This window comes from Fistularia commersonii, chromosome 23 (assembly GCF_037954325.1).
Source record: "Fistularia commersonii isolate RoL2024-O1a breed Wild chromosome 23, RoL_Fcom_v1.0, whole genome shotgun sequence".
In the NCBI taxonomy this organism is placed as follows: domain Eukaryota; kingdom Metazoa; phylum Chordata; class Actinopteri; order Syngnathiformes; family Fistulariidae; genus Fistularia; species Fistularia commersonii.
This window is the reverse complement of record NC_141306.1, coordinates 4,889,431-4,914,021: the sequence shown is the minus strand read 5'-3', so window position 1 is coordinate 4,914,021 and position 24,591 is coordinate 4,889,431. Positions and strand designations below refer to the sequence as shown.

The 24,591-nt window shown below is 44.2% G+C and overlaps 1 protein-coding gene across 13 annotated transcripts in view; it reads left to right on the top strand.

Annotated features, from left to right (window-relative positions):
• rbfox1 (RNA binding fox-1 homolog 1) overlaps positions 1 to 24,591 on the top strand; it is a 231,109-nt gene that overhangs the window by 181,266 nt on the left and 25,252 nt on the right. For 9 of the 13 annotated variants that reach the window (XM_086170547.1, XM_086170542.1, XM_086170544.1 and 6 more), the window contains 7 exons: positions 4,193 to 4,339; positions 4,448 to 4,501; positions 7,133 to 7,225; positions 11,390 to 11,450; positions 13,496 to 13,549; positions 18,914 to 19,046; positions 21,688 to 21,727. In XM_086170547.1, the coding sequence (XP_086026673.1) occupies positions 4,193 to 4,339; positions 4,448 to 4,501; positions 7,133 to 7,225; positions 11,390 to 11,450; positions 13,496 to 13,549; positions 18,914 to 19,046; positions 21,688 to 21,727 (582 nt within the window). The remainder of the gene's footprint in view (positions 1 to 4,192; positions 4,340 to 4,447; positions 4,502 to 7,132; positions 7,226 to 11,389; positions 11,451 to 13,495; positions 13,550 to 18,913; positions 19,047 to 21,687; positions 21,728 to 24,591) is intronic. The other 4 variants (XM_086170540.1, XM_086170546.1, XR_015107938.1 and 1 more) reach the window with 2 other exon arrangements.

The window sequence follows — 24,591 nt, the reverse complement described above, 5'->3', positions numbered from 1 at the left end:
AAGAGAAGTTTCCAAACGGCGCAGCACAGAAAGAGTGAGATCTAAAGATATTAATTACAAATCAAATACTTGGCATTAACGTGGACCCAAGTTAGCTGAAATTACCCACGATGTGCGCATTTGGGAAATCACCACCTGCTTTTACTTTTCTTTAGTATGTAAAACGCAATGTTTGTATTGGATTGTAACAACTTTCCATTGCTTATTAACCAAAAATATGACACTGTGCGCGGGAGGGGGTTTAAAAATATTGGGGTCCGCGTTTGTATCGATGAAATTGTGACTGTCAGGGCAGGAGTCGCCCATCTCTCTCAATTGACCTGGTAAATGTATTTGAAATCTTATTATTACATGTGAGTTTTGTGTCATGACGCGATTGCTTTTGCTATCTTGATATAGGGATATTATTATTAAACCATTACTTTGGTATTGTGGTACTTCATATTTAATCCAGAGGACCAAGGCACAGATGATTTCAATAAAATATAGATTTAAATGTTTGCACTTACTGTGTCGATAACGCCATAATACCCACTTGACTACATTCTGTGTTGTCGCTTGGAAGAAGTTCCCGGGCCTCTCACTGCATTACTTCCGCGGGTTATATATTTTTTTTTATCATTATTTTTTTTTCCCACTCGGAATAGATTCAGACATCAGCGATGTTTGATACGGCCAATATGTCCTGAAACGCACTACATCCAGCCTGGCCTCGCTTCACATATCACTTTGTGGAGCCAGAAGCGATGAGATGAGATGAGATACTTTGTCTCCGTGTTTGTTTGTTGTATTTCTTCGCTGCCTGCGTGGGCGGATGTCGCAGACACACCGAGCTCTGCACAGATGGCAGTTGCGGCTGTGCGTATTGTGTACATCTACATTCCTATCCGTGTCGCGGTGTGTACCTAGGAGTTGTGTTGAAGACCCGCAGTCTGCTGGCCTTATGCTGCTTCTGCCTGAGCTCACACACACCCACACACACACATACATATGCACAGGCTGTATTTTTAGCTGGCTTGTATCCTGGGACTATTGTTGAGAAACTGACAGAGAAAGAGAAGGCAGAAACAGGAAGTGCCATATTCCTTGTTGGATTGTTATTTTAGTAGTTTGCAAACTTATGAAGCGTCGGAGCCTCCGATGCGCTGTCACGCTCACCTCGTGTTTAATGCGCTGTAACATACATTTCTTCATTTCGTCGTCTGATTAAATTCATTTTTTTTATATATATAAGAATAAACAATTATGCTATAATGTCATGATACAATTTGTCAGCTAATTGATTTCAAAACATTGAAAAAATAAATGCCGATATCAAGAAATGACCCCCAAATTAGCAAGACGTCGCCTGAACATTGATATCAACAATGAACTCAACCTCACAATTAGCAATACTTTAATTAGCAATTGGAAAAGAGCGGTGAACAAATTAGCACGCGGAGCGTCAGGTGGTGTGAAAGATATTTACATTATATGTTGATAAAGAATATGAATGAGCATAACAAAGGGGGATGGTTACTATCTAGTCATTTAATAACAAACAGAAAACAATAACCTGGACCGTGTAAAAGAATCTGCAGAATTAAAAACAAGTCGTTCATTTGCGTGGCTGTTGAGTTGTTTCGGGCGGCCTTCTTGCCTCGACCGGTTGGGGTGGAGAGAGGAACAGAGAAATAGAAAGTAAAGTAATACGGGGTAATAATTGATACGACACAAAAATAGCATTAATATTCTCAAAAGAAATCGCAGTGGTGAGCATAAAAGTGGAGTGCATCATGGGATAGCGCTTAGCAAAGTTAGCTTTTGGCGGGATTACAAGGAGCTAGCCAAGCGCTAACTATAAGCTTTCTGTGTGCGTGTGTGTGAACCGGCCTCCGCTGCGGTTCGTTGCTGTTGTTTTAGTTTAAATTTAGATTTTCGACCAGAATAGCAGAGAGTCTTCAAAAAGCATCTTTAACACACATAGAGCAGGGGCTGCAACATCAGCGGGGGGGCAACGATGCCCATAGACATCAAGCATGGGATGATAAAAGTTTGCTAAAACACACACACGCTCTCTTTCGAGACTCACGGAGAGGTAGAGGACAAACAGAGTGCTTGTAAGCACTTATCCTATGTTAGTGTTTTTTTTTTTGTTTTTTTTTTTTTTCACAGTTTAAACTGGGTTTTCTCCTCTGAAGCGTTTATAATCTAATCCGTAGATTGGCTGTGTGTGACAACGGGAGTTCAGACCCCTCTCTCTCTCTCGCGTCATTTGAGATACGCCGGCAAAGGCCCAGACGTTGTCCGCCCATGTGAAACTCAGAGGGGAGACAAGAGAAAGACGGTTCGGCTTGAAACAATGGGCCGCCGACGGTTGGATTTGACGGCATAATTATTCCGTGAAACTCCACATTCTGGTAGTTTAACCAACAATTATGAAAGCAGGCTGCTGTTGGCCTTTCGGAGGATGAGCTGACATTCACAGATGGCTGATGTTTACCTGCCGGTGTTAAGGAAGATTGAGTTAAAGACTGTTTCTTAAATATGCATCATTGAATTAACGAAGCCGCAGTGTGCTGAAGGACTTTGTTAACTAAATGACCTTGAGATCGACTCTGACAGATGCGCCGTGCGTTTATCGACATTGAATTAGCGAGGCAACAGACGTACAGTAAATCCGAAAATGAGAACCACTAAATTTTTATCCTTAAAACAACCCCGGGTCCTCTGATCAGGACACCAAGTTATACATTTATATTTACGTTACATGCTCGTCGGCGCTTCTGACGCACAGCAAGACGGCGTCCGGCTGGATTCAGACGGAGCGGGCCATCGGGGTTTCCTTCAGGTTCTCCGGTTTCCTCCCGCGGTCCAAAAAACATACGGGAGGTTGTCGAGCTCTTACCGTCACGGCAACTGGACTTGAATTTCTTCACTTGAAGACGTTTCTCCCCTCATCTGAGAAGCTTCTTCAGCAATTTGGATGAGGGGTGAATCTTCTTCAAGTCTTGCCACGACAAAAATTCGTCATGACCCAGATGGCAGACACATGCCGGAGACCCTAAATTGCCCAAAACTGGGCAGAATGGATGTATGTCTCTCTGACGTGTGAATGGTTGTATGATTCTATATGACAAAGGACTGAAAGCATGAATTGTTGTATGTCTCTGAGTTAATTGTTGTTTGTCATCGGTGTTTGGAAACGAGTGTGTGAATGGCACTGTGTCTCAAAATGTGCCCTGTGATTGATTGGTGACAGGTCGGGGCTGAACCCCGTCTCTCAGCCAATTAGAAGTGAGATAGGCTCTGCTGGACAAGCAATATATATCATTCATAGATAAATGAATGAATGAATGAATGAATGAATGATTATTCCATAATTTTAAATGATAGCACATGATTGAATCAATGGGAGTCTGGTGATGTGAGGGTATTCCCAGTTTTTTATATACTTTTTGGGTCCTAATGAGCCCATAGAGCTTGACAAAATAAAGACGTGAGTCTTGGATTGTCAAAACTAGTTACCGTAATTTTTGGACTATTGAGTGCACCTAAATATAAGCCATACCGGCTACAAATAACTAAACAAATATGTATGTGTACATATATAGGCCACACTTGTTGATAAGTCGCAGGTGTCCACATTGTAACATGAGATATTTACACAGAAATTTTTTTGAAACTTTTAATTAAATGCATACTGGTAACATCCACAAATACATACTGGAAATGTGTTTTTTTTTTTCTCCCAAAACAATGTCTGTAAGCTGATGAAAAAGATTAATAATAAATAACACAAGGAAAATCCATCCATTTTCTATCCCCGCTTTGTCCTACTCCAGCCGATCGCTACCTTGGTCTTCCTCCTACGCACTAAAACCATTTACGTCGTCTTTTTCAGTGTTAGAATTGAACAACTTCAGAATTTCACTGTCATTTCATTGGTCCAATGTGACGTAGTTAAATGTTTTTGCGGCATGAAGCTTGTTAGCCCCCGAAAAAATCCATAAATTAGCCGAATCGTTGTCTAAGCGTGTTCAAAACATGTGAAAAAAGTAGTAGCTTATAGTCTGGAAACGATGGTCTGATTGACCAATGTGCCTTTCTAGAACCGTCATCTCCCTCTTAAAACCGATATATGAAATTTAATCTCGCAGGGTTTCGTATTTTCGATCAAACTTGACATCCGGGCGGTTTCTGGTGTTTCCAGCAGACAGATGATGCCGCGCAGACGGACAGTCAGACGCTGACACAGACTGCGTCAGAAAGCACAGACAGCAAGACCCAGCCCAAGAGACTCCACGTCTCCAACATCCCCTTCAGGTTCAGAGACCCCGACCTCAGGCAAATGTTCGGTGTAAGTACAACATCCCGCCTCACGTTAGACATTGGAATATTTGTCGGGCGAAAAGACAGATTTCCTCATTTCGCTCACTTGGATCGTACCTTTTTTTTGTAATTACAGCAATTTGGCAAAATATTAGACGTGGAAATCATCTTTAATGAACGCGGTTCGAAGGTAAGTGCTGTTTTTGTTTCCCTCTCCGTGTGCCGTAATTATCTGTTTTTTTTTTCCCTTCTAATTCTTTTGATTCCAATTTAAGCAGCGCGGCATCTCTTTGTTTGAACCCTGACATATTTGTCGTTATCGATCAAAGCGGAGCGTACTTTGAAACTTTTAGCCGAGGAGATAAAATTTCACAGCAGGCCCTTACTGTTTCCTCGCTTCCAGACGGGAACTTTACAATTCGCCCGCCGGTAATGAAACACATTTACGAACCCCTGACCCCGGAAAACGCAGCAAACCGCCGGCAGAGTAGCAGGCCTTTATTTGATAGATTGCGCATTCGTTTAAAATCAAAAATCGTAAATCTAGCCCGAAATGAGTCTGGATCGGCGGTGGTCGTCTCTGCAGGACCGCTTTCTGCAGCCCGGTTGAAAAGTTATACATCGAGGACTAGCCGTTCTATTTTGCGGAGACATTTTTTTTTAGTTTTATCGTCCTTTAAATGACCCGCCGAGCATCTTTTTAATCTTCTCTGCTCGCCGTCTATTTGTAAAACCACAGTTGGTGCGCTGATGAATCTGCAGTCGATATTTAACCAAAACAACATCGGATTCATCCAGCGATCTGTTCGGGCCAATCAAATCCTCCTCCTCCTCCTTCTCCGCTGAAGATGACAATGACAATGGAGTCGGACTGATTTATTTACAATTCTCACCGCTCGTCAGATAAAACTTGCGGCTTTTTCCCCAGAGAAGATTAGAACCCTTCCCCGCTTTCGCGCTCCTCCGCGGACCGATCGGGGGTTTCCCAGCGTCTCATTAGCATTTTGAACGCTGCGAGCTCCACCTTGGCGAGGGGTTTTCCTTAAGAAGGGCTTGTTAGCAAAGCCCCCCCCCACACACACACACACATATACACACCCGCGCTCACCTGTCACGGTTCAAGCATTATTAAAAACATTTCCTTTTAAACCGACAATTATATATAGCGGCACCTGCAAATCAAAAAAAAATAAAATGCATTTCAAGTAAAGCTTGTGTGGGTGGGATACATCAGAAAACCTTTAAAATGGATGTAAATAATGCAAAATAAAGCAGTAAACAAATACATTTTAATGATAAATTAAAATTTTAATTAATGAAGCTCAAATTTTAATTAATGAAGCTCACTCTACCTACCGGGATTAAGTCCAATATCGGAGAGTCGGGCCGGAATAGTATCGTCCAAATACGGCAGGAGTGGAAAAAAAAAAAAGTTGGCGGTGATATGATGACGATAATGTTGAAGGTTGGAACTTCCTCCTGAACACGGGGTCGCAGTCCAACCCCAGTTTCAAGGCGTCGGTAAATTACCGCTAAGTGGGCTTTTTTTTTTTTTCCCTCTCCTCCTTTCGAGTCGCTAAACAGCCCCGCTTCCTGCACCGACACAAACACGGCTGACCTTTTCTCCCCCCCCCCCCCGCACAATAAACCCACTTATTATTTAGTATGCAAAGGATCGGCCCTACGCTCAATTAGCGCCGCGGGGATTGACATCTCCACCTTACAGTGTGTTCCAGCAGATGTCCCCCCTCATGTAGAAGCGGGGAAACACTCGTATCCGTCCCCAGAAAGGCGACCCCCTCAGAGAACCCTTTAGCGGGAAGTCAAGGTGCGTCCGAAGGGATGCGGCGGCGGTTTTTACCGCTAGATTATGGACTTCCAGCGGAAACACGACTGTGACGGGAGGACGGCCGTCCATCCGTGATGACTTTCACAGGTCCGGCAGGGGAAGCGCTGAATATTACAAATAACTACACGCTGTGTGTCTAGTCAATGACGTCTAACCGCATTAATGAGGGATAATATAATTCTGATATTGATCAGGGCGTATTAGATTGACGTTCAAAGTTAATTAAATATCTCCCCTCTCTATTTCATTAACAAACCAGAGAGTCAAGGCTGATCGATACGGGAACATGGCAAACGTCCTCTTTAGATCTTGTTTACCGGTCGTCAGATATGAGGCCTTGCTCAGAAATGCAGTTTCTCCTCATTCTCCTGTTCTTTTTTCGCCACCGCCGCCGCCGCTGCTGCTGCTGCTACCAAAAAAAAAGAAGAAATTGCTCCTCTCACTCGCAGGATTTAATTTCACATATTGCAGGAATGCATTTATTGTGCCACCTTGTAACCCGCAGCGTATGATTTGTAACTTCACCCTATACAATATTCATAAAACCCAGCACCTCATTAACCCTTGAAGCCCGAATCGGGCGAGAAACCGTAAAGTAACGAACGGTTGGACGACAGTCGGAGGTCTGGAATTTATTTTCAACGAATAAATTCCACTTTGGAAGGAACAAGGAAAATCTATCTTAAGAAGATTATTTCTTAGACTGATTTCTTTTTCCTCCCTTTGTCTAAAATTAAAGAATATGTAATGTGTGATTAATATTTGATTCGAAGTACCACCACAAGTACAAATCATACTTTCCCATTGATTCCCTAAGACGTTTTAAAATATGGGTTTATGAGTGATACTGATTTGTGCTCTGACTCCTGTGCTATGAAAGAAGAAAAACAGTGTTCACTATCAATGATAAGTATAACATTTTAAATTAATAATGCGCATGTGTTTCTCTACCTCTTTCCATCCTGCATGCAGGGTTTCGGGTTCGTAACATTCGAGCATAGTGTGGACGCCGACAGGGCCAGGGAGAAATTACACGGCACCGTGGTAGAAGGCCGCAAAATAGAGGTGCATGTTTTAAAAATGTTTCCTTCCACCTCTTCCGTCTCCCTGCTCTTGTTTTTCCTCCTCATGTGTGTTTTTGTATCAATATGTGTAAGTGTGTGTGTGTGTGTGTGTGTGTGTGTGTGTGTGTGTGTGTGTGTGTGTGTGTGTGTGTGTGTGTGGCGGTCGACCATCGAGTCTTTCTCTTGAAACCGAATTGTCGAGTAATCCGTGGTTCATCCTTTTTGGTTTCCTCCGACACGTACGAAGCCTAACGTGTGTGTCTGCTTGCTTTGTTTTTGGTTCACCTTTGTTTTCTGTTTTTATTTTTAGTTTTCTACAAGGAAATTGAAGAATATTTGAGAATTTTATCTGTGATTGCAAAGGTGCAAAGATTGGACTTTGGTCAGAAAAGTTAAATAGCAAAGTCTTTCTCAAAGAAAACCAACCCCTCCCACCCAAAACTCCCCCCGATTTTTGCTTTAGCCGTGAACGGCGGAAGTACATCAGGCATTTGGCGACAACTAGAGAGCGACATGGAAGATTCATAGCTCGCTTGACTCATTGGAATGACCCTTTAATTTCCACTGAACAGCAGACGCCTACCACTTACACCCAGCGTGAATGCATAACTCTGTCCATTTTCCCCTTAAGTTTCAATGCTCTCATGTTACCTATTATCTTCAACTCGGATTGGTGTCCACCCAGCAGTCAATAATCCATTTTCCAGAAGTAGATTGTATTGTAGAGTCAATATACCGCATGCCCTGCAGTTCTATTGATGCTCATAATAAGCCTTTTAGTGCTCTTAGACCTCTTAAATGGTATAATGGGCCATCGACTCCATCCGTCCGTCCATCTGTCCGTCCGAACGTTCGTCCATCCATGCGTCACTCGATCCATCAACCCGGACACCATCCATCCACTTACTGGTCCGCAAAACCCGTCCGTCTATCCATCAACTCGGCCACTACCTCAACCGGCCGTCCATCCACTTACTGGTCCACAAACCTATCCACCTACCAATCAGATCATCCGTCCATCCATATCATCCGTCATTCAGTCCATCCGTCAACCTCATCCAGTTATCCATCCATCTACTGGACCACCAACCCATCCCCCCTTCTAACCAGACCAACCATCTAGAGTAACAATTGGCAGTCGTGTCTGATCAGGTCTTTGTTTCGTACGGATAAACGGTCAGAGAGGCAGAACACACTGGCCCATGTGAGGACTCTCCACCTTTTTTTTTTTTTTTTTTAGTATTTTAGCTGCATTCTTACATAACAAGTCGCAGCATGAAAAAAACAGCAAATGGTAGAGACGGTTTCGGCTTGTTTATTCAATGGCTCCACCGCGAAACCATAAATATTAGACTTGAAGTTTATTCATCATAACCGGTGGAATTGTGTGTATACCGGTTGCCGCGGCAGCAGGCCGAAACAGGAAACTTCAGCGGTGTCCACGGGAAGCCAAAATGTAAAAGGCCATTGTTATGTTTTAGGTTTTTTTTTACCCAGGGCTTACTTTTAGTTGAACGCACCTCGGGGCAAAAAGCGAGGAGCCAGCAGGGCGCCTGAGCGAGGCATCGTGCCCCCCGGCGCCACCCCCACGGGCTGCGTTTGATGTTAAAGCGTAGTGGCCCCCGAAGGACATTCATTTCACTTTCTCCGCAGTTCAATTCATTTGGTGATCACCCAACCAGAGGCTCGCTCAGGATCCGGACCTGTGTTTTATAACCACCGCACAATTCGGATTCACCCGATGGTCCATCATATCTGCGTCATATCCCATGCTTGGGGCAGTTACTCTCTTGCGGTCATGTTAAGCAGCCAACAAAAGACACCTTTTTTTTTACGCGCCGTAGTCCGTCCTGCATCCCTCGGTAACCTAGGACGGGAAATATATAATCCAACCAGCTAGTCGACCAAACAACGGAAACATAACTACTCAGCATCTAAAAGCTGATGAGCTTATGTAACACCCTGAGAGGTAATTCAGTTTTGTAATTTCTTCCTTGGCTTTTCGGATGACTCCCAATTAATCATGATATTCTCCATGACTTTGAAACAGTTAATTGAATTTACCCCCCCCCCCCCCGGCGGCGTCCTCCCCGGGGGATCTCCATCCCCAGTTTGAGAACACCTTTAACTAAGTAGCAGCCTCTCCAAACTCTGGGGGATGACAAAGTGGAAAATATCACCCGGATATTAGCAGGTGCCTTTTTCTGAAACAAGAACAACCAGATGATAAATCCCCCCCATCAAAAAAATAAAAATCTTTGTTCACAAACTTGTGTTGCTATGGTTACAATAGGAGATAGGTGATTGCAGCAACGGATGCTAGCAACACACTGCATTTTATTGACCTAAACCTGCAGGCACAGTTTGCATAGAATTAGTGAGCTCCGTTAAACCCCCGGTGGCCGGGGGGCAACACACACCAGCAGACTGATACACACACACATAAATCATCGATTGCTGCACAATACGACTGTCATCACACAAACACACAAAAAAAAATGTATTCGGTTAAAATTTCACAATGAGATACCTTAAAATGTTATAATAAAAATGGCTGTGGATTTAAAAAAAGACACCCAAAACAGCGGAAGGCCCGGAAAAAAAAAAAAGGATTTCCTTAAGCCGTGTTTTTTCGCGTTTCCGAGTCTTAAACCCTTGAAATTAAAACCGCCTTCTGAGCAAAAAAAAAAAAAAAAAAAAAAAAGAAACATCCAGGTGGACACCTCAAAACTACGTCGTGCGTCAAACCCGCGGCAGGACGCTCGCAGGGCAAAATGGACCGAGTTGTGCTCGAGGAAACCAGCGAGCAGTTTGTTAGAGAGAGTTGAAAGAGAGGGTTTGTGCAGTGGAATGATTGCATTTCTTGGCCGCCTGAATAAGATGCTGCTTATTCCTTTCTCACCCCTCCCTCCCCCCCAACATCCTTCCAACAGTAGCTTTTGTTTAGGGCCCCATCCAACACAGTTACAACGGTAACAGTACACAAACAAGTGGGCGGGGCCTAAAGGTTTGGGAATGGTAAGTGTGGGCGAGCGAGCCATTCTGCCAGCATTTCCTCTCTCTCTCTTCCTCTCTCTGGAACGTTTGCAAGGCTAAAACTCACGTGACATTTCTTTTTTAATTGTGGTTGAGTTGATGCTGTATATTGACATATTTTCTTGCGTGACGGCGTTGGTGTCCATCCACTAAGTGTTCTCCTGACGCTGCGTGTGCGAGCGTTACTGACTGAGATATTTGCACCTCTATCTGAGATTGTTGGAAACCCCCCCCCGTTTATCAGTGTACTTTATTTTGGAAGCTAATGCACCCTCATGTTGATTTGTTATCTGTCGTTTGGATTTGGAATGATTTGATTGGTTGATTGACTGACTTGACTTCAACATATCTATTTTTGATTTTGATTTTTTTTTTTTTTTTTCCCCTCCCCTTGGCTCTGTTTCATTTCAACCCGAATAAGAATCCTTGCAATGAATTAGAGAGGCTGTTGTCTGAGTGTGAATGCTTTGTGTTGCTTCCATCACAACAGTTCTTCTCGTATTCCGAGGTTGACCGGTCGTTGCATAATGCTCCCCAACATGTACTCTTCTTCTCTGCCCCCAATCACATTTCTTTTTTTAACTCCTTTCTTTCCTCCTCCTCGTCCTCCTCCTCGTCCTCCTCCTCCTCCTCCTCGTCCATCTCCTCCTCTTGCCTACAGCATGCATCTATATGTTCACCAAAAAGAAAAAAAAAAAAAATCATTTTGTCAAGTGCATCTGTTTTTCCCTTTCCTTTTTGTCTGTACGTTACTGAAATGTTACCGTAACTGAGGAGAGCATGCGGGAAAGAAACGTCATAAGATAGAAAATATGCAAATGAGAAAGAGAGCTGATTTGCTTTGGATGTGTTCTTTGTTTTTTATTCATTTGATTTGATTTATTTTCTTTCTTTTTTTTTTTTTTTCTTTTTTTTTTTTTTTTAATACCCCCAGTGTTTCTGAATGCAATTTTGAACACACAGAAATGACATGGGTGTGTGTTATGACACTGTGTTCTGCTTCTGTTCTGAAAGATGTGTTTACAACACTGGGAGACCGTGCATGCCGACTCTTAACACACCTAAAGTGTGTCCCGCGGTCGCGCTGAAATGCCACAAACTCACGGCGCCGTCTCTTTACCTGCCGCAGGTCAACAATGCAACAGCCCGAGTAATGACAAATAAGAAGACCGTTAACCCATATGCAAATGGTAAGACCAAGTGGTTGTTTCTTTTTTCCCGTTCGATGGTTATTAGCGGTATTTTTCACGCCGACGCGCCCGGCGTGACCTTGAACTCACCGTCAAATTCAACGGGTACATTTGCATTTATCCACTAATTGTTTTGTGCTGATAATTTTATTTTCCAGGTAGTTTCTTCTACCCGAGAACTAATTCCTCGATAAGTTTTAAGTCGGGCGGCGCATCGGCGGCGGCGCTTAGCTCTCCTGCCTCACAGCGAGAAGGTTCAACTCCAACAGGAGGCTCTTTCCGTGTGGAGTCTCCATGTTTTCAACGTGTCTGCACGCTTTCTGCTCATTGTCCAAAAACAGGAAGTTCATCGAAGACCCTGAATTGACCGATCGTGTGAATGCTGGCTTGATCAGCACCCCTGCAACCTTTATAAGGGGTCTAGATAATGAATGAATGAAAGAATTAATAAAACTTTCATACGCCGTCCGTCCATTTATTCGTCTTCTTCTATATATACTGCTCAAAAAAATAAAGGGAACACTTGAACAACACAATGTAACTCCAAGTCAATCACACTTCTGTGAAATCATAGTGTCCACTCAGGAAGCAACACAGATTCATTTTGACTTGTTTTAAGGACATTACATCAAAGTTGGATCAGCCTGGAGTTTGTTTTTACACTTTAATTTTGAGTGTGATTCCTAATCCAGACCTCCATGGGTTGATACAATTGATTTCCATTGATCATTTTTGCGTGATTTTGTTGTCAGCACATTCAACTGTGTAAAGAGCAAAGTATTTCATAAGAATATTTCATTCATTTAGATCTAGGATGTGTTTTTTAAGTGTTCCCTTTATTTTTTTGAGCAGTGTATATTATCTTGCTGGAGCCTATCCTATCTGTCATTGGGCGAGAGGCGGGGCTCCAGCCGGACCAATCACAGGGCGCATATAGCGACATACGACTATTCACATAGAGACACATAAGAATTCACCCTGTCATTCACACGTCTGGACAGTTCAAGGGTTTCCAATGAGCCTATTTTGGACCCGGGGGTTGAACCAGAGACCTCCAGGCTGTGAGGCCGAAACGCAAAAAACACTGCGCCAATATGCCGGCCTTTCAAGTCATATGATGATAATAAACAAACTGATGATGTGCACCGGGCGACGATCCATGTCCAAATGCAAAAAGTAAAATGTCAAAGATAGAAAAGCCGGGTTTCATCTCAACTCCCTATCAGGAGACATACTGTACTGCATCGCTCCGGCAAAGTTCTGAAGTCTGCTTCCCTGCCTAACTATCAAGGGATGCCGTGTCAGTTTTTGCTGGTACATTCAGGATAAAGTCAGCTGTCCTCGGAGAAAAACGCTGCTTTTTCTGCAGCCGTCAAATGAGGAGATTTCTGACCAATGAGCGGGCTCACAGCTCCCGCGTGGCCTCGGCTGATGCATTTTATGTTCACTTGAAATTCCGCCCGTGTGAAACCGAACTGAACCGAAAAAATGGAAAATTCATGAAACGTGGCATATGATCCACCGATTCGGACCGAGGCGAACGAAACCGCAGGAGTGAAGATGCCCGGAAGGTCGAAAGTCGCTACAGATCACTTAACTTCTCGCTGGCAACCGGGCCGAGGGGGAATGGAGGTTAAAGTCGAAGTAAATACCCATAAATCACGGAGCGGCCCAGGATTACTTATCGGGTTCCCTAATCCTGCGCGGCCCCATTCCAACCCTCGGGCGCGGGTCAAACGGCGAAGTCGGTCCCGGACACTAAGCCGCACGATTTTCTTTTCTCTTTTAACAAAACCCTTCGCTGTTATTTGGTTCGGTTCTGTTTCCACACCCCTTCCGTGAAACCGGGTTTTCACATTTTTCCGGCCCCTTGCGACAAGCCCGAGGCGTCGCGTATATATATTTGTCTCGTCAAAACACGCGGCCGGTCCGGGGGGGTCGGACGGCGTAAGGGAGGATGACGGGTGCACGTCCGCGCAAACAGTCCGCACGTGCGTGTGTTTGCGATGTATTAACGTCTAAGTTTGTGCGTCCGTCTCTTTCAGGCTGGAAGTTAAATCCAGTGGTCAGCGCCGTCTACAGCCCTGAATTCTATGCAGGTAGGAGGACATGCCCTTCTCCATCTGTCACCATCTCCTTTGTCGTTATCTCCCTCCTCCTCGTTCTTTTCCCTCCTCGGTTTCTTCGACGTCTTCTCTCGCATCCGCCCCCCCAACCCCTCCTCCCTCTCCCTTTAACCTCAGTCACCTCGTCCTCCTCCTCTGCTTTTTCTTTTCCGCGCAACAACATGCAAGCGGGCAAAGTCTGTTTATAGCCGGGGAACTCTGCTGAGTCACGCAACAGCCTGTCATCTCCTCGCCGAGGTGCGCACGCAGTCCGCTTCCCCCACATGCCATCTTCGATCTCCGGCGATCTCCCCCCCCCCAACGCCGGCCCCCACCTCGCCATTAGCCGCGGCGTTAAAGTGAAAAATACCCGGATTCCGTGATGAGGGGGACAAAGACGAAGAGCCGGGTGACGGATGAGCGAAGGGAAAGGAAGGACGAGAGGGAGGGGAGACCTAATTGTCCATCTCGGCAAGGACGTTAACAGATGCGAAATATATTTTGTAAATTGAAATCAATATTAGCAATTTCTCCACACAGTCGGTTTGAATAATTTACCCCAGGCGTTCTTTTAATTACAAAATGGCTTTGTATCGATTTAACTTTGTGTCACTTTTCAAATATCCAAAATACCACCGGGACTGATGTCTGAACATGGATGTCTTCTGCGTTTGTGTTTTTTTTTTTTTTTTTTTAAATTTATAAATACCAATTAATCAAGATTCAAAAGACCACGCGGGGGATTGGCATTTACATTTCAGCCGAGACTCCGTTTTGAAAAGGCCTCTATTTATTATAACTTCGCTCCGTATTCTTTTTAAAGCAGGAGTGTTTATGAGGAACGGGCCTCGAGGGCAGCGGTGACGCAAACCGATATTCATCCTGAATACGACATGAATCCGGCTGGGTTGGGAATGAAAAATTAATAGGCCTAAATTTGGTTTACATGTGCAGACTGCGGATTGGAGGGGGGGGGGGGCGGGATTGAACCAACCTACTTATAAATTGCCATTGTTGAATTATTAGGGGCTTGTCAGACCGCGTGAGCTCCGGTCCTCGTCCTGTCAAATGATATTATTTGTTAGGAACAGCTGCATCGTCGTTACATAAATTCTGATTTTAAGAGACCCGAGGAAGATCGGCCGCCACGGCTACCGGAGGTTTAATAAACTACAACAAACAGACAAACAAACCGGCATCCGAGAAAGACGTGGCGTTCCCCGACCGCGTTTTGTTGTGATGCGAAACTTATTATGGTTCTCGTCTGGTCTGGGTGAAATGAAATAACTCGGACGGTGTTTTGGGATTGGGGAAAAAACACCCGGTGTGTTTTGGCCCCCCGAGCAGAAGGCAACAAAGATGTCATTGATAGTTTCTTATTTTTCTCATTCGGCAAACAACGTGTTTGAATAGCAAATGTGCTCGGGCCTGATCAGAAACACACTCTCCGTCTGGCCAGCGGTCGGACGGATTCTTGTCATTATTTCTGTTTTGAAATAGATAAAACTATTAGGCGCGGTGGCAAAGGGGTTTCGCGCTTCCGGCTGGCGACAAAAAGTTCCACGGTTGGTTCTTCTCGAGTCTGCACGGATTTTGGGGGTTTAGGTTCAATGGAAACTCCAAATTGTGAATTGGCCTGTGAATGAGTGAATGTCTCTGTATGGGGTGGAACCAGAGCACGAGCGGTCTCATGTTTCTATCGGATTTGTAATTTGGGAACGGAGGAAATACTTTGTTTACAACGTGCCTGACCTCCCGCATTTCTTTGTTACGACGCCACCCCCCCATACATTCAAGGAGAAGCTCTTGCGCCGTCATTCCGATGTACCGCTTTTGCAACGTTAAAGCAAATATTGCGTGGGAACTTGTCACTCAGCGCTTTACAAGGAGGAGGTCAGTTTTCTTTACTTTCACCGACTGTACTTTCATTTTGTTTTATGTTCTTTTTTTATGTTCTTCCGACATTCTGCAAAATTCGAGTTACATCGCATCGTACGAACGGAACTCCGACAAAAGTCGGGGACCTCTTGTACGTCCGTACGACGTAAATAAGTGAATGAATCAGGGGTGGGCAATTATTTTTGCTGGCGGGCCTCATTTTTTATTTAATTTTTAAGCGAGGGCCAACTAGGTGAACAAAATGAAAATTCCAATTCAACTATTTCACTTTTGGCGCATTTTATTTCAATTTTAAAATCATTAATGATCATATAAATGTAGCTACAGACATTATTTTGTTTATAATCATCCACATTTATTTAAACAAAAGGAAAAAATAAGTTTCTAAATTAAATATTGATTGATAATACTTGTTAAGATATAAAAAAAAAAAAAAAGTTTCGCAGACCGGATAAAAAAGCAAAACGGATGTGGCATAAAATGCCCGGGTCTGCTCTATATGATGTGAGGATAAGAAAGTGAATATTTTTGTGTCTAAAATGTCTCTAAATGTGGCCCCGCGATCGAACAAGGGTGAACCCCCGCCTCTCGTCCAATGACACCCTGATAAACTGATAAACCGATATACTGAATAAATGTATCATGAAGTAGCTCAAACTTTTTTTTCCAGACTGACCAGCAAACGCCTTTCTTTTCTTTATCTTTTTCTTCTTCTCAATGTAACCCTTACCCCTCCGGTGCTTTGCCTGCATTTTCAGCAACCAATCAGAGATCGACCCGGAAGCCGAAATGATCGATTTCGCTCTGGGATTCATTGGCGCTCGTTCCAGAAGCAGAGGAGGGCGGAGTTCAAGCAGGGCCTATTTAAGTGTTTGTTCTGAAATTGAAATCCACACTCTCAAATTAATATGGAGGGATCGGGGTTCCCTTATTGGTTTTTAAGCACCCCGTTCGTTTTCATTACCAGATCACATTTATTAACAAGGCCCATTACAGTAAATATCAATGACGCGCTGGCATATGCCGATTCAACAACTACGCCGAATCGATGCGCCGCAATATGTCGGTGGAACCGGACTTACGGAGTAAAGCAGAAGCAGCTGCGCGCGAGGGTAAAACCGCGGGAAATGCAACCGAAAAAGGTGGGGTCGCCGGGGAAATGACAGTTTCGTCTGAAAATCTGGCAGGAGCAAGCACTGCAACACGACCCGGGCCGGTCCTTCTGCATCAGCGGGCAGAAAGTTTGCGACAGACAAGCGTTTCCAGATGTGCTGTCCAAGCTGTTCTGCAGGAGCACAATGAGGCGCTCCGGCTCAGAAATGCAGCGGTCAGATGGGGGTGGAGGGGTGGAGGGGGGGGCGAATCACGAAGCTTATTTCTGTTGTGAATCAAAAGATTTTCACGTACGTGGCAGAAACCGGAGGTAGCCGGGCCGTAGGTGGATGCTGCGTTGGAAAATAACTAAGGAAATAAATAAAAAGTTGGTGGAAACACCATATAATAAAAAGTCAGAGGAAAACTTTTCTATCACTGTGATATATCACTTTAATCTTAATTGTTTTGTCACGCAGTGAAATAGATTGAGAATTTTTTTTCAGGATTCATTTATCATTTTACCGTCTAGACTGCTGTCAAATGACAAAAACTTGTTGTTATTGTCATTATCACCACGGCTAGCTCCCGCTAGCTCCCGCTAGCTCCCTGGTTCTATTCTCACTGGGGTTCTTTCTGCGTGAAATCTTCGCGAATTCATGGGTTTCCTCCGGCGTAGACACGAATGGAATGTGTTCGTGCACGTCCGATTGCGTCCACTAGGAGATTCTGGAGCCCCTGAGCCGACGCAACCTACACCTGCGACCGTGACGTGTCCAGATGTTTGGCTTTGCTCCGGCGACCCTTCTGATGTGGAAAAGGGCAGCTTTTCTTTCCAACCGTGGTATCGGGTCACCTCATCTTGACTGAAACAAATACAGGGGGAAAAAAAAAAAAGGAAAAAAAGTACAGCATTTCCCTGGAGGGGAGAGCCAGAGGAACTTTGCAGAGCTGAGCTAAAAGCAGGCGGCGGAAAATCGCTGAAGACACAGTTCTTCTTCGCAGGGTTACATTTCGTCCCGACATGGAGTGAATCAAACGGAGCGATCTCTTAAATGCAAATGAAATTACATTTCTCACATTCAGTACATTTTGGGTTATTTATTTGGTACGTTTCAGTCGGATATCTACGATAGGCGGAACAGGCTAGTTCCTGTACACGTACTTGGAAATCCTTTCACGGCCTCGTCAGCCGTGTCTCACGACACCTCCCGTTTTGGGAATCCCTGAACGAGGCTGATCAAAACCGAGGTGTTTTAGAGGAGACACCGCCGGTCTTTCCAGGTTTTCCAGGCCACCGGGTTCTAAAATCAAGGTGACAAAAGATGAATAAGAACAATTACGATCCCCGGCGTCGGCTCGTCTCTCTTTGAGAAACTCTCGTCCTTTGGCTCAAACCTTCCATTTTTCATCCGGTCAATAAATGATTCACCGTTTCTATTAGCATTTTATTAGATCTCCTTTTTGAAGAGACGTATAATTAAGACGGGAAATGGCACCTCAATCTTCTCCTTAACCTTCACTCACCCCGACTCTCAAATTAAGCCGCGTGTCAGTTGTCCTCCCATTTAGATAAATGATAAGTTAATAACAATACCACTGCCACGCTGCACTTCTGCTCCACTCTTCCCCTCAATTTCTTCTTTTTTTCCCTCCACAACAACTGGGAAACCCGACAATTTCATGTCACCGTGGGACTGTGACAAGAGTCTTCTTGAAATCCTCTGTATGTCCAGTACATAGGAGAAATTGACGATAAAGCCGACTTTGACTTGATATTCGCGGCAAGACGGGCCGACGCGCGATGTCGATTTCGACTACAAACATTTTAGACGATATCCCCCGAAAACGCATCCGGAAAATCGAGCACATAACCTCGTTCCTACTTTCATTTCAAAGACGGACACATATAAACCCAAAGTTGTGCGCGAGCGCCGTTAGCTTCGGCGCTAACGCCGAGATCAAGTCGCGCTCGTCCGAGAACACCCGCGGAGCGCGGCAAGGGGAAAGTTTTGTCAGCAACAATTAATCTAACTAATGAAATCCTTAAATGGCTCGCCAAAGACCGCGGACCCGACAACGCCGTCGAAGACGAGGGGCTTCAAGCCGTCGCAATCAGTTTCCCGCTAATGAGAAAACAGGATTCAAGTTACTGATAGATAAGGGCAGCAGAGCGGGGCGGTGGTTGTCTCCTTGGCCTCACAGGTTCCCGGATCTCTTTCCGCGGCTGACTTATTGCCAATGTCCCCTTTCCGGTCGAACTATCGATCGTCGAGGATCTATATTAGACAGATTGGCAAGAAAGCGGGGCAAAGCGGACGTGGAGGTCGACCGCTCTGTGACGTCGGTGTCGCTTTCCTTCCCCAGTCCCAGGTTTTCCCTACCCAGCAGCCAGTGCAGCAGCGGCGTACAGAGGAGCCCACCTACGGGGGCGAGGACGAACCGTCTACAACACATTCCGGGCGGCCGCTCCGCCCCCCCATATCCCCGCGTACGGAGGGTGAGTGTCTCCTTCCCCTTGCCTTTTCTTAACACTCCTCCTTCCCCCGCTCCCTCTCCAACGGCGAGCCCCGAGCGTCTGAGCGCTCGGAGTCACCGAGGCGGAGCATGCCGGCCTCGCCGCACAGCCAAAACCCACCCCCACCTCAACAGCATGCTGAAACAACTGACAGGCATGCTCCGGGACATGTGCCTCTGCACGGACTTATGGGACATGAAGTTTTGCCTTGACTTGTGTTGTCATTTGGACGAAGTGGCGGAACGGGAGCTCCTCCACTTTGGAATCACTTTGAAAGTTCAGCCGCATTCCAAAAATTAAGATTGAGAGCCGGCAGCCGCTCTGACCGACCCCGAACAGCTAAACGCTCCGCGGAGCTCTGGAGTCAGACATGATTTGCCGTTTTATTGTCACTCGTTTTTATTTATTTGGCTGTTTATGACTGCAAACCAAGGAGGCTGGCTGGGATTCAAGGAAAGTGTCGAGGTCAAAGTAACCAGTTCAAAAGCCTTGTCATCTGCAAAACACCTGCTCGGGTGAATGATGCCTGCGCAGCATTCCGCACATTCCAAGCCTTTGAGGGCTTTTATTCAAATAACATATAATTTACATAAAAAGCGCCGACACAACAACACTCCCAACTAGGAGCGTATTAATGAGGACTGTATCGCTGAATAATTTCGGATAATGATTGCCTTACGGGAAAAATAACATGAACAGGGGGCTGAGTAATTTGGAAAAATAACATTTTATATGATACTATATGACTTAAAACTTAACCTACCTAAAATTATTGTCAAAATCTTGAATTTATTCACTTGAATTTCAAGTGAAGAAATTCAAGTCCGGTCGCCACGACAAGAAGATTTCGACAGGAATTCCCCATGACCTGGATGACTGAGAATCCACCTAAAATTACTCTTGTATAGAATACGATGCTCAAAGTGTTCCTAGAAATATTTTTAAGAATAATAACAAAAACGAAGGGCAAAAAAAAAAATAGAAAAGGGTTCTAAAATCGAGCAATGTATTGTGTGAAAATCACCGAAAAACACGAAATTGTCAACAAGAAATGGCTCGAGGATAAATCACCAGAAACGAGGATCAGCGAGGACCCGGAGTGTCAACTGATTCAAGTAAATGCATTCTAAGCAAAGTTTCGATTAGAAAACGGCTGCAACGATGAGCTAAACTTCACTTTCGCTTTCGCTTTCACTTGTAAAGATGACTCGATTAATGTATTTCGGGGACTTGAGCGTTTGTGCACACTTGGTTTAGCCAGCCTTTCCAGTAGGATGACAGAGATCAGGGCTGAGTGCAGAGCCAGTCGCATCTCCAGTGAAGAGGAAGGGTGTCACAGGATGAGGTGTTTGGGTGTTGACAAAGAGAGATGTGCTATAGATTGTACTTTCATTAATCCTGCCGCACCACCTAACAACCTTAGTGTGCTCGTGTGGTGAATTATTAATGTGGGCCGTGATGTATTTTTATTAAAACTGTCTCTCCAGAGGAGTCAACTCTGCATAAATCCTTTGGCACTGCTCGGAAACCACATTTGCTAGGCGAGTGTGTTCATAAAGTGACGCGTCTCCTGTCTTCCCTGGGTTGTGACATACCAGCCCCCAGTGTCAACAAGCTAAGATGTCCATGTAGATGTAGACATTTTAATGAGAAAAACTTGTCTGGGACACCTTGACATTTGAAAAGGGTTGATGAGAGCAGATATCAGAGTGGGAACAAATCAAATGGCTGACTTTGATAACTTGGCCCTCCGAGACAGCGGATACGAACCACTGGCGCATGGAAGGGGAGCCATTAAATACAATATTCAAAATGATTAGAAATATCATATTTAAGCCACCAAAGAAATAGAACAAAAAAAAAAAAAAATTGTTCAGTATATGATGTATATATTAGCCAACCTTTATTGCATGTCAGGTCAAAAATAATCGCTGAAAAATGGCAACTATGCCATCGATATGTGAAATAAATAGCTGAAAAAAAAGAACAGGACTTAAAATGTAAGAAAAACATCGATACCGTACACGTTGTCGGATAAGCTTTGTTGCCTTAATGCACATTTAATGTACAATTTGAAAATAAGAAAAAGGACAGTATAATTCAAAAGTCAATTTCCGCAAATTCCAGCGTTTCCTCGACACATGAGTCTGCAGACCATCTGCTCTGTGAAAAATCCAAGCTGTCCACTGAAAAAATATACATATACAAATTGTATATAAAATCATATGATAAAGATTGTACGGTAGAATGTTCGGTTAGATGTAATTATATTTACAATGCACAGACTTTTCTCTTCCTTGCGTTTTCATCTTGCTATAGAAAATCAACTCTACATCTTCTTTGAATGATTTTCCGATCGGAAATTAAAGTCCTCCTGACCTTCCCAGCCTCCTTCCCCGGTCGTCCCAGAGGAGGGGTGGTGCCTGCTCTATTTACCCTCTGAACCCACTCCTCTTATTTTTTTTTTTTGTTTTGTTTTGTTGGTTTATTGATTTCGATATTCTTTTGGATCGTGGAGATGGGGGTTGGTTGGTTGCTTGCATGTTAACATGCACTAATATGGATGTTTTTGTTTTTATTGTGTGTTTGTTTGTCTGTTTGTTTGTGTTTGCATCCTCTGCAGTGTTGTTTACCAGGATGGATTTTATGGTGCAGATATTTATGTAAGTATTATTTACTGGTATGACATTGCATGCTACACCGCCATCTCTGTGGTCTCTGCCTGGTTGCTACGAACAAACAAAACCCCCAAACCCCCCCCCCATTCTCATACACACCTCCGTCACACCACATGCCGGCTACGAGCACAACAGAAGCTGCTCCTGCATACACGGTATCAGCTCTCCTCTGCCTTTGTTACTTTCCTCATGTACTACATGGTCGCTCCGGGTGCTTTTTTATTGTATCGATTCCATCAGTGCTAAAATCGGACTTGAGGACCACAAGTGGAGTTTGTTTGGGTTTAGGAGCCCCTTAGTGGCTGGAGCCAGAACTACATGCAGAGATATGGTTATTGCAAGTGTACTCCGATGGAGTTCCCGTTGTGCCGTGTGGGATCCTTCTGTGTCTCGCAAAAAACACAACAGGTTTGGGCGATGGCTTACAGAAATCCAATGAAATTCAGGTGTAAAATCAGAAGTCTATTACTGGAACATAAGTGAAGTCGACGACGACCTCGAGACCGTTGAGAATTTCCCCGTATTTGTTTGTTTATTTGGCTTCACTAACGTTCATTTCAATCATAGTTGTAAAAAATCAAACCGCTCGATTTGACCTTGTGCAACAAAAAAAGCGGACCGAATGATCCCCGCTCCTTGTCGAACGTGAACGAGGGCCAACGCCCGTCACATGTCAGATTCTGTCTGTTTCCGCCTTCAGGGGTTCATGTCTGCTTACATTACATACGTAAACTTTTATGTACGTTTCAGACGTTGTCAAACATCACTGACCACATACCTCCGTGCTCGCTTTACGTCGCCAGTTCTGCGTTCCGTTTCCGACGATAACAAACATGGCGACGGTGAAGGAGCTTGTGATAATGTACATTTTCAGAAAGAGCTGCGAAAGGAGGCGGCGTGGCGGACGGCGCCGGTCCTTTGCGGCCATTAAAAACGCGGCGGCACTTGGGTTCCACCGATGCCATTTTCTCGTCCTTTCACTTGCCGTACAGCGCAACACTGCCCCCTGCGAATGCCGTCGGTACGGACGCATCCGCGAGCCGCCGGAAAACGTACAGAATCGCGCTGGATGTGAACTCAGAGGACGGAGAGATCCCTCTCTCTGTATTCGGATTTAACATCGGCCATAAATGAGGCTTTATCCTGCTGAGCCGCTCCGCAGACAGCAGCTCCAGCTTTGAGCTGGAAGACTTCCCCTCAGAGAGTCAGCGCTTTCACAAAGATGTCACCACTGTAACGCTTTATTTGTTCACACCCAAGCACCCGGTACAACAATATTGCTGCCAGCGTGTGAATCTCTTCGAAAATGCATCGTAACACGTCGGCTCTGTCAATTAGCTGCACCCTTCCAATGGTCCCTTTTAAAAAGATGGTGATAAAACACTGTGAAACCTTTACTGCCTGATGGGAAGCAGGGAAAAAAAAAAAAACTCTTTAACCTCCGGCAACTTTCTGAAGCACGTTGTAACAGCGATGTCATATTTCATATGTCGGGGCGGTGAGATGCAGATTAAATCTGTCCCAAGCCGCGGAATGTGTTATTAAATTTATATTCAAATAATCCGGAGCTTGATGATCGCCCTTGTTCACGTGATAAAATTTGGAAGCAAAATGGAAAAGGGTCTTTTTATAGGAAATTCTTGTCGAAATATTCTTGTCGTGGCAACTGGACTTGAAATTCAAGTCCAATTGCCACAACAGGAACATTCAGAATTCACCATAACTGGATGTAACCAAACTAAGCTGATACACTGCATGGAAATAATCTTAGCTTGATGACAACAACTACCGGTGCTGCTGGGCGAGAACTCATATCTAGCTTCCAGGTGCGAAACATGTTATCATTGTGACAAAAGGTATTAATTTACTTTTGATATCGTATTTTCCAAAATATTGAGCGCGCCTGATTAAAAGTTGCACCGACTTAAAATAAATAAATCAATAATTGTGTACATTTATAGGCCACACTTGTAAACGAGTCATACGTGCCCACATTGTAATATGAAATATTTACACAAAAGCTTTTTTTTTTTTTTTTTTTGCTTTTAATTTAATACATACTGATAACATCAACAAATACGTGCTGGATTTTTTTTTTTTTTTTTTTTTCCAAACAGTGCCAGTAACACAGCTGATGAAAAAGATTTATAATAAATAATACAAGGAAAAGTTCATCCATCCATCCAAAAAAGTAGCGTCTTAACGGACGAAAATTACGGTAATCATGGGGAAAACACTAACATGTTCTCCAACATTGGGGGGAAACTATGAGAAGCTGCAAACGCACTGTAAATATGAATGCCTATATAACATATTTGGCCTTCACCTACATGATGCATAACACAACTCTTTAAAATCACACATCATTTCTCTGGGATTCTTGCTGGCTAAGTCAATAATTACAAAACATTCACAGATTTCAGGTCATCTGCACCAGACAGTAAGGAAGTACTTGCAGATATCCATTAAAGTTCTTTCAAATATGACTTACAGCCCATTTATTCACATCCAAATTGAATTTCCTCATGACATAGAAAGTAACAATGGAAATCTTAGTGGAACAAGATCGGCGCCTGGATAGAGACAATAAAATGATACATTGTAATGATCTTTCTTTTTTATATTTCAATATAGCAGTTGCACCATATTCAATATATATGGATATATTTCCCAGCCGTACCTTAAAATGGTGATGTGGGGGTTCTGTGCTCATCTAATGCTATGACAGTTAAGCACTGGCTCTGTGTGTGTTCGTGTGTGTGTGTGTGTGTGTGTGTAGGAGTGTTTTATTGACCTCCTTGCCTCCCCATTAGCCCTGCGCTCCTGCCCCAGGGCTTGATTACTGCGCT